The 15,547-nt window shown below is 40.1% G+C and overlaps 2 protein-coding genes and 1 long non-coding RNA gene across 4 annotated transcripts in view; 1 reads left to right on the top strand and 2 right to left on the bottom strand.

Moving 5' to 3' along the window:
* UHRF2 (ubiquitin like with PHD and ring finger domains 2) overlaps positions 1-11,454 on the top strand; it is a 50,868-nt gene extending 39,414 nt beyond the window's left edge. For both annotated transcript variants that reach the window (XM_083718763.1, XM_083718762.1), the window contains 7 exons: positions 3,019-3,125; positions 4,412-4,574; positions 5,457-5,594; positions 6,204-6,327; positions 7,686-7,864; positions 8,151-8,249; positions 10,388-11,454. In XM_083718763.1, the coding sequence (XP_083574889.1) occupies positions 3,019-3,125; positions 4,412-4,574; positions 5,457-5,594; positions 6,204-6,327; positions 7,686-7,864; positions 8,151-8,249; positions 10,388-10,534 (957 nt within the window). In that variant the 3' untranslated portion in view covers positions 10,535-11,454. The remainder of the gene's footprint in view (positions 1-3,018; positions 3,126-4,411; positions 4,575-5,456; positions 5,595-6,203; positions 6,328-7,685; positions 7,865-8,150; positions 8,250-10,387) is intronic.
* On the bottom strand, positions 3,782-6,829 carry LOC310835410. Its single transcript, XR_014559649.1, has 2 exons — positions 6,361-6,829; positions 3,782-5,882 (listed from the first exon to the last, which is right to left on the bottom strand). It is a non-coding gene; the product is annotated as an uncharacterized lncRNA (long non-coding RNA).
* A 375-nt stretch (positions 11,455-11,829) lies between the features above and the next one.
* The window catches only part of GLDC (glycine decarboxylase), a 43,286-nt gene continuing 39,568 nt past the window's right edge, over positions 11,830-15,547 (bottom strand). Inside the window, exons 22-25 of the mRNA XM_083718556.1 lie at positions 14,811-14,906; positions 14,135-14,307; positions 13,606-13,686; positions 11,830-12,704 (exon numbers count right to left, since the gene is read on the bottom strand). Coding sequence (XP_083574682.1) covers positions 12,561-12,704; positions 13,606-13,686; positions 14,135-14,307; positions 14,811-14,906 — 494 coding nt within the window. The 3' untranslated portion in view covers positions 11,830-12,560. The remainder of the gene's footprint in view (positions 12,705-13,605; positions 13,687-14,134; positions 14,308-14,810; positions 14,907-15,547) is intronic.

Below are 15,547 nucleotides of genomic sequence, written 5' to 3'. Positions count from 1 at the left end.
AGTGTCTCAGGAAAAGATGATAGAAACCTAAAGATGAATAATTGTGGAATAATCTTTTTCACTTGGACTTATACCGGCATAGTAGAACCAGCACTATTAACTAAGTTTAAGAGGTTGAAATCCCCTTTCTCGTAATCCTCTTCTCCTATTTCACAAGTTCTCCTTACCTGCAGTAGGTTCTGAAGTTAGATTCCAAGCACAGATAGTTTAACATTAGCCAGGCAACACCCATAATCCTAAACCAAGGAAAGAGAGATCAAAGGGAATTTGCGTGTGAGAGAAGGGGCTGCTTGGTCAGTTCTGTGGTTTCATCTCCACCCTTAAGCATAAGTACATGGCCATGCTAGCATTGCATCTATATTGGTCTTAAATATTATTTCTATCCTCTCTCTTTGCCCCTTACTTTACTATGGCCTGTTATAGGAATTTGTAAGTACATGGAAATCTGTTAAACCTAACAGACTTTGTTATCTTATGATAAATGGGTTTTGTAGTGTTCTTGGTATTTCTACTCAGAAAAAGTCCTGTTGAGTTCAGCAGGACTTACTCTTAGATAAGTAAAGTCGCCTTAGAAGACCAAACCTATATGGGTGATGATCAGCTATGTCATACTTAGAATAGGTCTGTTAAAAATTATGAAGTCAATTAGGGTAACTTAAGTACCTTGAATTTGCTGGGTCTGCTGTGAATACTGTAACACACCCACAAACACACACCATATCCGAATGAATGAATGAATGTGGCACAGACAAATGAATGTGCAACAAATATTAAAGATGAAACTGAGTCCCCTTGAACTCAAGATGACTTTCTTCTGCGTAGACAAGCCTAAGATTGCACTTGAAAAATCCCTTCCTCAGCTAAGTTTCTCACCTTTGTCTAGTGATCTGTTATCGTTCCACTTCATCTTCATTATGAGGTGGATTAAATTGATGTATCTAGTAGCATAATAATAATTAATAGCCCTTAATGCTGTTATCGATTGCTTATAAAACATTATAAATCATTCATGTATGCTTAATAATTCATTAATCATTTTTTAGTTCATAAGATGTGAACTAAAGATGTAGGTTGCTGCCATGGATTCAGCTCCTGATCTCTATAGGTCAGGTTGAGGGGTAGAGGGTCAGGCAGGAAGGAGAGACAGGCATCAGCAAGAAGGAGGCCACAGCACTGTGAAAAGGAGAGAACTGCCAGGTGGCTGCATCTTTGCCAGAGAAGGTCTATGGCAGGGGTGCCCTTGCCAGGTCTCGCTTTTCCTGTCACTAGCAGGCCTCTCCTTCCAGTTCTGTCCCCTTAAAGATGCGATCCTGTACAGTGCTGGTGCACTCATCCTCTGACCTTTTAAAAACCCTGTTCTGACTTTATATTCACATAGGAATTGCTTTGGGGTGGATGTGTTGCTTCCAGGGTGGCACAGGGCAAATCAGCCCAATTTGGGGGCCACAAAAGTATCAGGAGGTCCACTCACAGCCTGACTTATTTTCTTGCTGCTGACTGTGTTTTAAAATTGGATTATCCAACACATTTCAACCTTTCTTTAATAATTTTTATAGTCTGTTTTGCATGCTCACATTCTTGACAACTCAAGAGAAAAGGAAAAGATAGATCTTCCTCCCTTGCTTTGCTTTTCAGTTCCCAAAATTTTTGTGATGTTAATAGAGTGTACTTGAAATTCTGTTGCAGTGGGTTTGTTCCAGTTCATTTGCAGTTATTGCATTGTGGTGAGAGAAAACCTTAGTATTTTGTTAGTGTATCATTTTGTTAGTGTAGTATTTTGTTAGCTTTTACCAGGAGAATGTGGGAATGTTCTTTATACATGAAAATTACATTTTTTCCTCCTGAACTATTGATAGCAACTTTGTTTAGCCCATTAATACTTAGCAAACTGCTGTATTCATCCCAGTTGCTGAATGAATTTCTCTTGTGCTTAGATTCCTTCCCTCCAAGTTTATGTGATAGGAGGCATCCTTCAGTGGAATGGGGAAGGAGACTATTTCAGTAATTCCCCCTTCTCCAAAATCTGATCTGGAGAGTTGAGGGACCCTTGAGAGCACATTGGAGAGCTATGGGGGCAGGGGAAGAATGTCTGAAAATTGTCTTCCTCCCCAGTGGAGAAACACCAATGGGATATTATTACCTTATGTGGTTACAGTTTCCTTAAAATGTCTGAGGAAAGGTAGCAAACCACTGAGGCAGTACAAGCCTTTTCCACTTCCAAAACGTTTGGAAACAATGACGCAGTTTCCAATTGGCTGCAGGAAGCTCCTGCAGCCAATCGGGAGCTGTGGAAGCCGCGGCAAACGTCTGGGTTCCAAAGAACGTTCATAATCAGAATACTCACTTCTGGGTTTGCGGCGTTTGGGAGCCAAAACATATGAGTGCCAAGGTGTTAGGCTTCCAAGGTACGACTGCAGTTGAACAGGGTATGTCAGAATAACTTGCCAAACATCATTCAGGATGAGTCCAACAGATCCTTGTGATCTGTTGATTCCCGTTTTGTAGAGGAGATGATAGAAGGCAGCATTTGCCAACTTAGTGCCCTCCAGATGTATTGCGCTACAATTCCCAGGAAGCCCAGCAAGAGCCAGGTTGGCGAAGACAAATGAATGTGCTAAACTCTCTTACAATGTATCATAATTGAAGAATCCTTTTTAGAACAATAAAATCATTGACAGACTCTAACTTTGGATTGGGGAAAACACTTTATGGAGAACAATCTCCTCATCTGTGTACCTCGTCAACCTCTTTTCCAGACAAACAAACTTAAATCTGTGCTACTAAAAAGTTGTTTATAGCAGCCAATATTCTTATGTGTTGTAATATATATGTATACTTCCCATACTCATATACTGATAAAGATATGACCTAAAAATCTATGGCATCAGCAGATCAAACGCTGACCTGTTTTTATATGTGAGGCAATTGTTAACTTTGTTAACACAATTAATTTTTTACTAGTATATTTGAATTTTTGCAGTCCTGACATTTTAAAGAGCAATTAATCTCCTCATATAGGATCGAGGTGATGAATTTACTTACACTGGGAGCGGTGGAAGAGATCTGTCCGGCAATAAAAGGATTGGAGAACATTCATTTGATCAAACTTTGACACACATGAACAGGTAAGCTGTGCCACATTCTTACATTAAAAGGAGAAAATAAATTGTCTCTCCCGCAACTATGTGCTGAATGTTGTCATGAACTATTCATACATTTCCCCCCTCTAGAATAGAGAAAACACTCCAGTGAACCTGTTTATTTGCTGAAATTTGATTATTAATCTAGATATTCTGTGATTCTCCAGTGGTTTGACTTCACCCCCAGAAATGCACTCCATTGTTTTTTGAGACAGACAGATGCCTTCATCTTTTTAAAATTGGATTGCATTAATTGCTTCTTTATTTTTCTTTACTAATAACAGGCAACCTCCAATTTGGTGCAGGGGTTGCGTTTCTGGCCCTCGTGTGCATCGACGGACCACTCATATGGCCACCCTGTTATGCCCCATTGTATCCCACTCCCATTTTGCCCTCTTCCGGGTCCAAAAAGGTCCCATGCGTCAATTGAGCATGCACAAAATGCTCACTGCCTGTATGCTATTTTAATATGGTTTTGTTGGTTTAAATGTTACTTTTTAATTCTTAGTTACATTTGTGAGCCACTATGAGCTCAGCTTTATTGTTGACAAAGTGGCATATAAATACTAAAACAAATCAGAATCAAATCCTAAGCATATTTACTTGGGAGCAAGCAGTGATGGGAGCAAGTAGATTCTGGATTTTTAAAAAAAATTCATTGACTAATAGTAATGAAATTTACACGGGGAAAATATTTGGTTTGCATGGGAATGTTTTCTTATGCCTTAGAGGGGTAGTCAACCTTTTTATACCTACTGCCACTAATGCATCTTTCTTGATGGTAAAATTTCCGCCCACCAGTGCTCAATGAAAGGAAGATTCAGCTTGTGCCGTAGAACCCCCTACAGCCCACCTAGAATCCTGAAATGCCCACTAGTGGGTGATAGGGACCAGGTGGACAACCCCTGCCTTGGAGGGTAATTTAACTTAGTCTGTATATGTTACTTGTATCTGCTTTTGGATTATATTCAGTGTAGCATTAAGCAGTTCCATCAGCGCAACAATTTTTTTTCTTGTGCAATGGGATGTTCTCCTCGCCCTGGTGTGTCCTTATATCTGTTTTGCACACCCCCCAAACCCTCTGGATGCATGCAGGGGGAAATCCTGTTGTGTCAGCATTATATCAATAATTCTTAACTTCAGGTTGAATAAAACGCTTTATCTTCCGCCTACAACGGAAATTAAATTCAAATAGCTGAGTAAGATATTTGCTTGTGCTCTTAATATTTGAGGAAGCATTATCTCTTACGTTTTTTTGTTTTTATTTTCAGGGCACTGGCGCTAAATTGTGATGCCCCCCTGGATGACAAAAATGGAGCCGAGTCTAAAAACTGGAGAGCTGGCAAGCCAGTCCGAGTGGTTCGTAGCTCAAAGGGCCGAAGGATCAGCAAATATGCCCCTGAAGAAGGCAACAGATACGATGGCATTTATAAAGTGTGTATTTTCCTAATTTAACATTTCTTGCATTTAAAAAGAGCAAAGCATTTTGAGTTTTAGGGGAAATTATCTTGGGTTGCCCCTTCATGGAACACTACCTTGCTTAGGGATTGTATATGGTGTACATCCTGGACTTGATTTGTATATTAGGAAGTAACCAGTAAAGAAATTTATTGCAAACATTACCATTCAGCCTGTTGCATGCTTTATGTTGTAACTGTTATGGTGTAGGGGCTTGAATAACCCCAAGAAGCTATGAACAAGAAGCTGTGCAGGGCCAGCTGAGAGTTTAGACTAAATGTGATCCACCTGGAGAAGGAACTGGCAGACCACTCCAGTATTTTGCCAAGAAAACTCCATGGACATAAAAAAGGAGAAGCTTTGAGAAGAAAGTGGGAGTTTCCAAGGCATGCTCTGGTTGACGGGGTCATGGAGAGTTGAACACAACTAAGACGACTAAACAACAACAAATCTTGGGTTGCACAACTGGCTTTCCTGTCTCTTCCCCCTGCCTCTACTTCTGCACCTCCTTGTATTCCCTGGAAAGCCTCTCCAGGGAGTCAGGAAATCTTCCTGAAAAATTTGTCCTCTTATTGGCTCATGGCACATACAGCAGTTAAGCTGTTTTTGCACATTAGGCATGTTTTATCTTTACAACTCCATTGCTGTCTCAGGAAGTCTCATACAGGATAGTGCAGATTATGCATCAACTTGCATTTTCAGAAAGCACCATTTTATCTTAAAACTGATGAATACATAGAGGTGAAATTTATTAAGCTTATTATAATAAATGGGGGGGGGAGTGGAGGGATTTAATTGGACAGGCCTTCAGACTGTGGAAGATAAAACATAAGAGTGATAGGAACTTTTATCATTTAGGTGGTGAAATACTGGCCTGAAATTGGAAAATGTGGATTCTTAGTTTGGCGCTATCTTCTGAGAAGAGATGATGCTGAACCTGCCCCATGGACTTCAGAAGGAATGGAAAGGTCAAAGAAATTGGGCTTGAGTTTACAGGTTAGAATGTCAAGTTACCATAGTTCTAAAAAGTTTTTTTGAAACATAACTGTTCCAACATCTATGTTAGAGAAACTCCGCACTTTACTGAAAATCTCTGGTAGCCAGCTTCATTAAGATCAGCTTTGAAGATGTTAAGGTAGCTAGTTAAAACAAGATGATTTATACTTTCCTCTCTAATCTTTATTGAACAGGTTTTAGAAGCCTGAAATAGGCCCATACCTTATTTCATATTGCATGTGATCAAGTGTGTAGTCATGTTCATATCATTTGTTCACATTTGGATTCCTAGACAGGTTGATAAAATTTAAGAAATGGTAAACAGCTGCCATTCTCCTAAGGAAAGTCAAAAGCAAAAGAGTTAGCTACAGCCCAGAGGTCTATCAGTCTGGTTTTTGTCCCAGGGTAGGAATCAAAGCAAGGTCCAGCCTATGCCCTTGTGACAGATCTTTTTTTTGTGAGTCATTTGCACAGGTGCCTGCTCCTGTTCTGTTCTGTGCCCTAATTTTAAGTTAGTTTGGTTTTTAAAATGATGTCATTCTGGACATCGTTGTTTTAATGTGAATGCTGTTTAAGATACTTTTCAGACCTGATGCTCTTCTTTTGCAGTATCCAGAAGGCTATTTGGAAGCTATGGCGAGTAAAGAAAAGAAGGATAAAGTAAAAAAGCAACCTACAAAACAGGAGCCAACAGAACAGAGCAACGGAAATCAGAAAAGACTGATTGATGATGGTAAGGTAGCAGGAGAAAGGGGAATTAACTTACTAGGCTCTCTGTTTTCAAAGGAGTAACAGCTAGTGGCCAAGCATCATTGCTTGTTGCCCCATCTAATTCATTGGCATCAGTTTATTGGTGAGCCAAGGAGGTGGTTGAGCTCTGTTCAGAGAAAGAAGGCATTTAGGAGTGGTCATATCAGCAGTCTAAACATCTCACATTGCAAGTTAACACTAGATGGAACACCAGGTCAACTTCCGAAATACAAATTTGCCAGAAACGGATCCAGAGGGTGGCAACATGAGAACGGGCCTTCTCTGTGGTGGCTCCCCATTTGTGGAATGCTCTCCCCAGGGGAGGTTTGCCTGGTACCTTCATTACGTATTTTTAGGTGCCAGGAAAAACATTCTTCTTCAGTCAGGCCTTTGGCTGATTATCCTATAGCCTTTTAAATGTGTCTGTGGCAAGGGTGTGTGTGTGTGTGTGCTATTGTTTTGCTGCTGTTTTGTTTTAATTATTTACTTGTGTTTTATTCTTGTATTTTAGTCTGTGAACCACCCTGATATATATGAAGGGCAGTGTATAAATCTTAATTAATAATAATAAAAGCTAGAACCTGGAAAAAAATATTGTAGTGTTCTACTGTAAGGTTCCCACACAGCCACTCCCTCTCCATAATACTCCAGCTGGTTTTCTGTCTCTCTCCTTCAAATAATCAGTCAGCATTCTGTTCCCTCTGAGAAGACCCATTCTTTGTTGGACTATGTAGGAGTTCAGAGTTTTTTCTGAAGATTTCCCCCCTATAGAACCTGGGGCTCCCCCAAACCTGCAGATGCCTCCGTCCTGTGTGTGGATGCTACCATTTTGGCAACATAAGGATCCACACCTGGGTTCCTATAGGTCTATGATCTATGTTTGTGTGACAGGGAGTGCTGTAGTCTCGCTTCGGTTTTTATGTGGTGCACCTGAAAGCAGTCCCACATGAAACCGTGCAGCCTCTGAAAGAAAAGCTGCTTGCTGCAACCCCATCTTTCAGACACATTGACTTCAAATTGGGACACCTGGTGTTCACTGCCTAACACAGTGGTTCATAGCAGCCAAAATTTGTCTTAATGGGACCTGTTTGAGTTTGGCCTCAGAAAAAGTACATTGGGGGGGGGGGGGATAGGGTACATATTTTGCCAGAATGTAGGTGCCACATATGAAGCTGAAGAAAAAAATAAAGTGAACATTGTACAGTCTAAAATAAATCTAGTTTGCTTTGATAGACATATATATATCATTGCATTTTCCAGAATACAGCTGAATGGGAAGAATTTTTATCATTTCCTCACTAGGCCACCCCAGGATTATAATGTTTTTTCATTATTTTTCAGAAGGAATTGAGGAACCTACAAACGTGGCCAAAGTCATGAAGATGGAAGGTGGAGGGAAAGGAGACGGCGGCAAAGGAGAAGCTTTCCAGCTCACTCAGCAACAGCAGTGGTTGATTCAAGAAGATTCACCGAACCAGAAGCTGTGGGATGAAGTTCTCGCTTCTCTTAAGGAAGGACCAGTATGTTTTCTTAGAGTAACTCACATTCTGCATTTTAACCTTTCTTACAGTGACAAGAAGGGATCAATATGTATAACACATTTATTGGAAGTAGAAGGTATGTTTGTGCTTAGTTAAACCACAAAACATTCTGCCCTTTGTAGAATGTGGGAGTTACTTTACAGGAATAAGACCTTTTTATGAAGAGGTGATTTATTTTAAACAAATAAGATGAAGGATTTGCTTGTTGCACGCAGCCTAGAATCCCATTGTCTGTGTAACTTATTTTTCTCTTATCTTGCCATAGAACTTTTTGAAGAAACTGGAACAATCTTTTATGTGTGTCTGCTGCCAGGAGCTGGTATACCAACCGGTGACCACAGAGTGCCTCCACAATGTCTGTAAAGTAAGTAGCATCGTAGTGATGTTTCTTCCTCTTGATCTTGGAACCATTGGTCCTGGTTCTATTGGAAAGCAAATCACCAGCATTTTGAACTCTGTTCCTTCCTTGAGAGAGGTATAAGTCCAGGGGTTGGCAGAAAGTAGATTGGGGTATACTGGTAGATCCTTGAGTAATTAGCATTAGATCATCAATGACTTCTGACTCCCGGCTCTTTAACAGTAGCAGCATCTTTTTTCTGCATATTGGTTACTGAAGTAATGTTGGGGGTTGGCATACAGAAAACAAATTCCTGGACTAAGATACTTAGAATTAAAGAACGAGACACTTTTCAGCGTATGTCCACCTGGAATTTTTCACCAGCTGCAGGCCTGAAAAGTGGCAGCTTAGAGAAATGAGGACAAAGTAGACCATACAAGCTTGAAGTCTGCCCACTCTTGAACTGGCACAGTTTTACATTGCAACTAAAAACGAGATGAGTTATTTTTCATCTTGACTGAACGAAGTAGGTAAAGGATATCAGTTACTTTTCCCATACATAGGCTGGATCTATTTCAGAGTCCCTATGGGCAGAGATTTAAGCACATTCTTATCTCTTCCATTGAAATCAAGATAACTTTGGCAGAATTGTGCCTTGTAATATTTGTCCTAATGTTCATAATTTTGACTTGGTTTTTTTTTGGGGGGGGGGGAGCATATAAACAACTCTTAAATGTTGGTAGGGGTCACATTCACAAAATCCATTTAAACTATAGAATGCTAGAAGGAACAAAGAAGTGCCTTTTTGATCCAACAGAGCGTACATTTCCCTCATCTTTGATCTCTATGGGAAGATGACAAAACCACCAACATCATTTATGAATTGCTTCCAATTTCGCTTCTCAAAGTTATTTCACAATATAATGAAAACAAATATAAAACAATTGTATATGTAAGCAGGCCCAGATCACACTTCCCAGTGAACCAGTGCGTAAGGGAAATGTACTCCCAGTACCTGTGCCCTGTCTCCTGATGCACTAGTTCTCCTTCTCATCCAGGTGTGTGCCTAAACCAGGCAGAGGCAAACTCGGCCCTCCAGATGTTTTGGGACTACAACTCCCATCATCCCTCGCTAATAGGACCAGTGGTCAGGGGATGATGGGAGTTGTAGTCCCAAAACATCTGGAGGGCTGAGTTTGCCTATGCCTGGCCTAAACTAATGTTAAAACTCCTTTGTTAATTAGGGCTGCCAAAGTGAGTTTAGGAGAGTACTGGGATTCATTTTAAGCAGGGCTGGTAAAGGATGAATGCAGCAAACAGCCCCAAAGCAGGTGAAAGGGAATTTTCACACATTATGGGAAGGCGGGGAGACCACACAATTGCACATCCTGACCCCACTCACTAACCTAGATTGCATTGTTAAACATTTACAAAAAGACCCCTACTGAGCACCTGGTATTTGAGTGCTTGTAGTAGCCAGGATTTTTGTCTGACAAGGATAGGGCACCTGGAAATGTTATTCCATGTGCCATAGCTCCTGGCTGTATAGAAAGTACTTGTAGGCTTTTAAAAAAATCCTGAGAGAACATAGCTTTGCCTGTAACAAATGTAGAGACATTCATCAGCATTTGTATACAAGTTAGTTTAGTTTTACTGAAGGTTGTGATCTAGACCGTTGTGCAAAGACACTTCTTTGCACAAGACACTTTTCTGACTGGCACAGGGAACTATGGTTAGTTTAAAAACTTCCAAGTGAAAACTTCTGATACTCTCCTTGGTTGCATAAAACTGTGATCGACTATTCTGTCTGAACCAGGCTGCACAACAAATTAGGGCTCAACATACAGTAGTGCTACTGATTTTGCAAATGTTTAAATAGAATTAATTTATAACATATGACAGATTACTGCTAGAAAAATAATGGACTACCTTTATGCAGAAAAATAGCACAGTACCAATCCCTCATAACATAACTGGTATATTTATTTAGCATATTCCTGTAGCCCTGTTATGTTTTTGTCAATTTATGTAATCTCAGGAAAAGGCTTTCTGTAAACACAGAAAGCCCAGAGGTCTATTTTTGGCCTTTAGCTGATATTTCATTTTCTTGTGAACCATATTTTAAGTTGTGTCCTAAACATATTCCTTATCGTTCTATAACATAGAGCTGTTTACAGCGCTCCTTTAGAGCTGAAGTCTTCACCTGCCCTGCTTGCCGACACGACCTTGGAAAGGGCTACACCATGGTTCCCAACAAAATACTGCAGACACTACTTGACCAGTTCTTCCCTGGTTACAGCAAAGGACGATGATACGAGTTCAGTTCTCAGCATACTTCTCTTAATGACTTACAGACTGTACAAAGAGAAGAAACCAGGAAAATTCAAAAGTGGACCAGCTGGCTTGAGCGCAGTTCATATGACTGTCACATTGTGGAGCGGCTAACTCAACCTTCTTTCCCATTTTGCAATCTTTTTTGTGTAGTGAGAACTTCACATTCTCAGCTGACTTTCAACACTGAAGGTAGTTTTGGACAGATGACAACAAGGAGAGAAAAAAATACAAGTCTTGGCTCTGACTGGCCACAACAGCGGATGCTTCAGATTGTTTTTTGTAACTACCTCAGATGGAGGAAAACAAATTGTGGGGAATTTTAAGAGCGCGTCAGATGAAGTTCAGCTACACACTGCCTCCTGAATATTAGTTTGCCTGGTCCATGCAGTTTGATTTTACAACAAGAAAACAGCACTTAAGCCAGTTTTTAATTACAGAACCTCAAATTCTGTGGTGTGCATAATCTTTTTGTGCGTGTGCATTTCCTGCCATTATGCTGTTTTTCTTAATTTCTTTTGCAAGAACAGGCTTTTAGTCTATTTTTGTGAGCGTCATTGTGCTCTTGTATCTTATGCAAGTTGACTACTAATGACTGAGAACAATATGAATGCATTGTTGCTGTTAATGTAAAGTGATTGGTGTTTTTTGCACTTAAAGAGGGTATTCAAAACACTCTAGTTGTGTAAAAACTATTTCATATGAAACAAGCCACTTTTGTATTAGGTAAAACTGTATGCTTTTAGTAGGTCTTGTATCAGTGGCAGTACATCTTACACAGCATTGAGAGCAGTGCTAGCTTGGAGAGGGCTCAAATCGCTTCATATTGTGATCTGAAATTTTATATACAATATATTCCTCTTCCCCAATATACCTTATTAAATATTTTATGATTCATAAAGTGTTAGTTTGTATTTTGCAGCCATAAGATGGTGTTTCCTGGAAGATGGCTGAATGTATATTTGAAAACTTTGGTCTCGGGTTTAATATCTTTGGGCAATTTGCATTAGAAAGCTATATTATACAAAACATTTTTAAAAGACCTTAGAAATTGGCCTTCTGATTTTTTTGTTTGTTGGTACAAAGCCTAACTCACTGGATTTATGCACAATTCTATCTGAAGGGGGGGAAATTCACAAACACGCTACCCCAAGCCTCACCTGGTATCTTGGGCAGAACACAATGCATTGTAGAAGCACCCCTTCCAGTTCATGCAAGCATAGAATACAACCCACTATAAATAGTTCACAAAAGCACATAACAAAATACAACACACTTTCAGAAAATCTTGTTTTTAATCAGACTTTGAAATCAGGTTTCAAAAGCTATTACAACTTCTAGATTTTATTGGAATGCTACCACAGGGAGTTTAAAAAAGAAAAAAACAAGTTCTTTAAATGACATTATCAACACTAGAAGCAATATATAAATTTAATACATACAAACTACAAAAGTATATAGCCACAATCTAATACAAAGTGAGGTACAGAGGAGCTTACTTTCCTTTGTTTCAGCATATTGTGGACTCTGTCTTTCAGTTCATACAAAGTGAATAATGACTATAATTTTAGCCACCAAACAGTCTGAGCCCACAGTATAGGCGTTATTCAAAATAAACTGGGATTGCTCTCTATCACAGAAGTATTGTCAGGGCCCAGTTTAACAAAAAAAAGGGTTCTATTTTTACACATACCATTCTATGTTTAGCGCTCCTCAACACAGGAAAGCAGCCTTGGTCCTGAATTGATCAAAGAGTGTTAAATCAAGGCCACTTCAGCATGAACTGCTGTGGAAACTGAGGCACTGCATCAAGTCAGTTTGTTTCCACCTAAAGTATATTTACATAGCTGCACAGAAATTTAATCAACAGTATGGAGATTACAAAAATATACACCGTATAAAAAAATGGTTCACTGGGCAGAAGAGCCCATCCTTCCTGAAGTGTAGCAAGGGAGGTCGAGCCTGGTCACCTAAAAAGGAACAGGGTAAGGTGAGGGGAGACTGACCCTAAGATGATGCTCTCTTCTGTTCAGCAAAAGGAGACTCGTAGACTTCCATCGGCGGGCAGGTACAAACCAGATGTTGATCTCCGTAGATGTCGTCGATTCGAGCAATTGTGGGCCAGAATTTATTTTCAGGTCTTACAAATGGCTAAAGTGGGAGAAACATATCCAGTAGGTAATTTTTAAATTAGCAGACAATATTCTACGGTACATTAAAGAGTAACGGGCATACTGCAGCATCTACAAGAGACAATCGCCAGCTTCATTAGGTACTATAGGAGTTGTGGTGCACTGGTTTATCCTTCAAAGCCTGAAGTTTTAGAAGTCGGGTGAAATTAGTTCCACGTTTCGGCTCATGAAAGGAGTTTGAGTCGGTTGCTAATTTTAGCCCCGTGGAGTATCTCAAACTGCTTTGATGCCCCCAAGTTTCAAAAGGCGTTTGCCAAATGGCAGAAGTGACAAAGGATACACTTTGAATTCAACATAACTAATGTGTTTGGGATCAGGGTTCTGCTGCCTGCTGTAAGGAATGATTTCTTTCTGGGACCAATGGAAAGATCCCTCAGAATAATTTAAGCATTATAAAATGTGAGGTGGTTATCTACTAACTGCCACATAAGTTCAGGGTTCCATCATAACATGAGCCATAAACAACCAATAGTTCAAGGTCTTTATGCTTTGTCTTGTCTTTGTATGGTTTTTTTTTGTCAGAATGTTATGAGCCACTCTGTTTTAACTTACGTTATCCCCACCAAATTCCAGTTAGGGGATAACGTTTTCTGGCTCCAAGCTGCCTTTGCATTTAACTTACAGGACCTCTTTCAAAGCAGCATCAGCTGAGATGGCAGATAATTATGAAGGCTATAGCAGGAAGGAAGAGGCAGCTTAATCCTTGCCTTAATGCCATCTCTTTTTGGCACATCTGATGTACCTTTCCTTTTAAGGTTGGCTTGCAAGGTTCCTAACGTTTTCCAGTAGTAATGCTGTCTAATAAAACTGGCTGCTCAAATGAGAACGAGGAAAGCTTCGCATGTTAACTCATTACTTACCAGTGGAAAAACAGCTACTTCTCTGGAGTAAGGACGGTCCCAGTTAGGAGCAGCAATGCAGGTCAAGGTATGTGGTGACATCTAAGTTAAAATATACAAAATAATAATATAATTCAATTGAGTAATAATATAAATACTCAAACAGTAGTAATAGCCTCAGCTAAGAGAAAGATCTGCTATGTTCCACTGAAATAATAACAAACAAAAACCAATAAATCTGAGTCCTATTGGTTTCAATAAGATGTGACCAAGACTAGCTCTCTGAACGGGTAACAGTGAATCTGAGGTTTTCTAGCAGATGTTGTTAAAAATCAAGCGGAGCCACATGCCTATAATATATTGCAATAGGAGGAGTACAGGGTCTATACCATGAGACACAACAGCTAGAAATAGAATAAATGCTGGCTATTTGCCTTTTTCTGTACTAAACTGCAGAGTCCTGGGGACTACAGCATCAATCGTAGACAATTTATTTCAAAACAATCTTGATGAAGAGCAACGGCTACAAATAAATAAACCCTGCTCTCACCTTTAACGGGTTAACTCGAGAATCCATTCTTCCTTCCTCTATATCGGCAATTTCTTGTCGAATGTTGATCATTGCATCACAAAATCTGTCTAGCTCTGCCTTGTCTTCAGACTCTGTTGGTTCAATCATCAGAGTACCTGCCACTGGCCAGGACATCGTTGGAGCGTGGAATCCTAGCAAACACAACGTTCTTTTATTGTACCACCTTTCCAACAGACCAGGACCCTAAGCAAAGTCTAAGCAACATGTTTTCAGAGTTCAAGGAACACTCTTTGGTATTACATATTCTTCCTCGCTACATACAGCAAGGCCATTTACAAAGTCCAGTTACTGACCAACTTGGGGGGGGGGGACACCACTTATTTAAAGCACAGTCGTCTCTCTCCTTATGTATTCTCAGCTTGCAGCAGTTGCATAAACCCAAATGTCAAATTTGTGGACATCCATAATCATGTTCTCCCGATCGCCTGACTCCCCACCAAACCAGGAGAGGATTCAGACATGTCCAATGGCAGGGTAAATGGTAAAAAACAAGTGGCTCTCAATTTTGCCTGATGGCAGGAGCCCGCAGGGTGCTGGATGAGCCGGTTAAACAGCTTTCATAATTCTTACCACCACAGGATTGAATCCTACATTTTAATAGTGATAAAAGAACGTTGCCCATTTGACAACTCACCATAATCCTGAAGCCGTTTAGCAACATCCACAGCGTCAATATTTGCTGTCTTCTTGAAAGGTCGGGTGTCCAAAATAAATTCATGAGCTACATAACCTGCGTATGAAAATTTTATTCTAAGATTTATATTTGTAGAAAAATAAAACGTGACCACAAAGTAGCTTTCAGTATCTATAACCCTGGTGTGTTATCCCTGTACATCAACTTCCAAGCTCTTGGTCTTGCCAAGGTTTAAAATATGTTTATTTTGGAGGAACCGCTGTGTGTCACCAGCATACTGATGACAGTTTGCTCCATATCCCATAATGATCACCCCCAACAGCTTCCTACGGATTCTTAGTAGTGCTGGGTACTAAATAGTGCTCTGTGGCACCCCAGAAAATAAATTCCGTCTGATTGAGAGTGCCCAGTGGGGGTTACCTTTGAGCATAAGACTGGGAATTCTGAACTGAAAACTGAAGCAGAGTGGGGGTTTTAAAAATTCTGAATTAGTTAATCCAGGACACTTCATTTTTAGCTACAGCCACTGCTGGCATGTGCCCTCTCCAACAGATTACTCTGACTGAATTTGATCCTTGACAGGGGAAAAGCACCCCTGATTAAAGCACAGTACAGTGTGAGAGAACACGACACAGCTCAAACAATTTGTAGGGAGGGGGCACACACATATATTATTGAGGAGAAGCAGACAAGTCCACAGCTGCTCCTACAGCTTTTGAGAATATCCTCTTAGGAGG

Source organism: Podarcis gaigeae (assembly GCF_964106915.1).
Source record: "Podarcis gaigeae genome assembly, chromosome: 17".
In the NCBI taxonomy this organism is placed as follows: domain Eukaryota; kingdom Metazoa; phylum Chordata; class Lepidosauria; order Squamata; family Lacertidae; genus Podarcis; species Podarcis gaigeae.
This window is presented reverse-complemented; position numbering and strand designations above follow the sequence as displayed.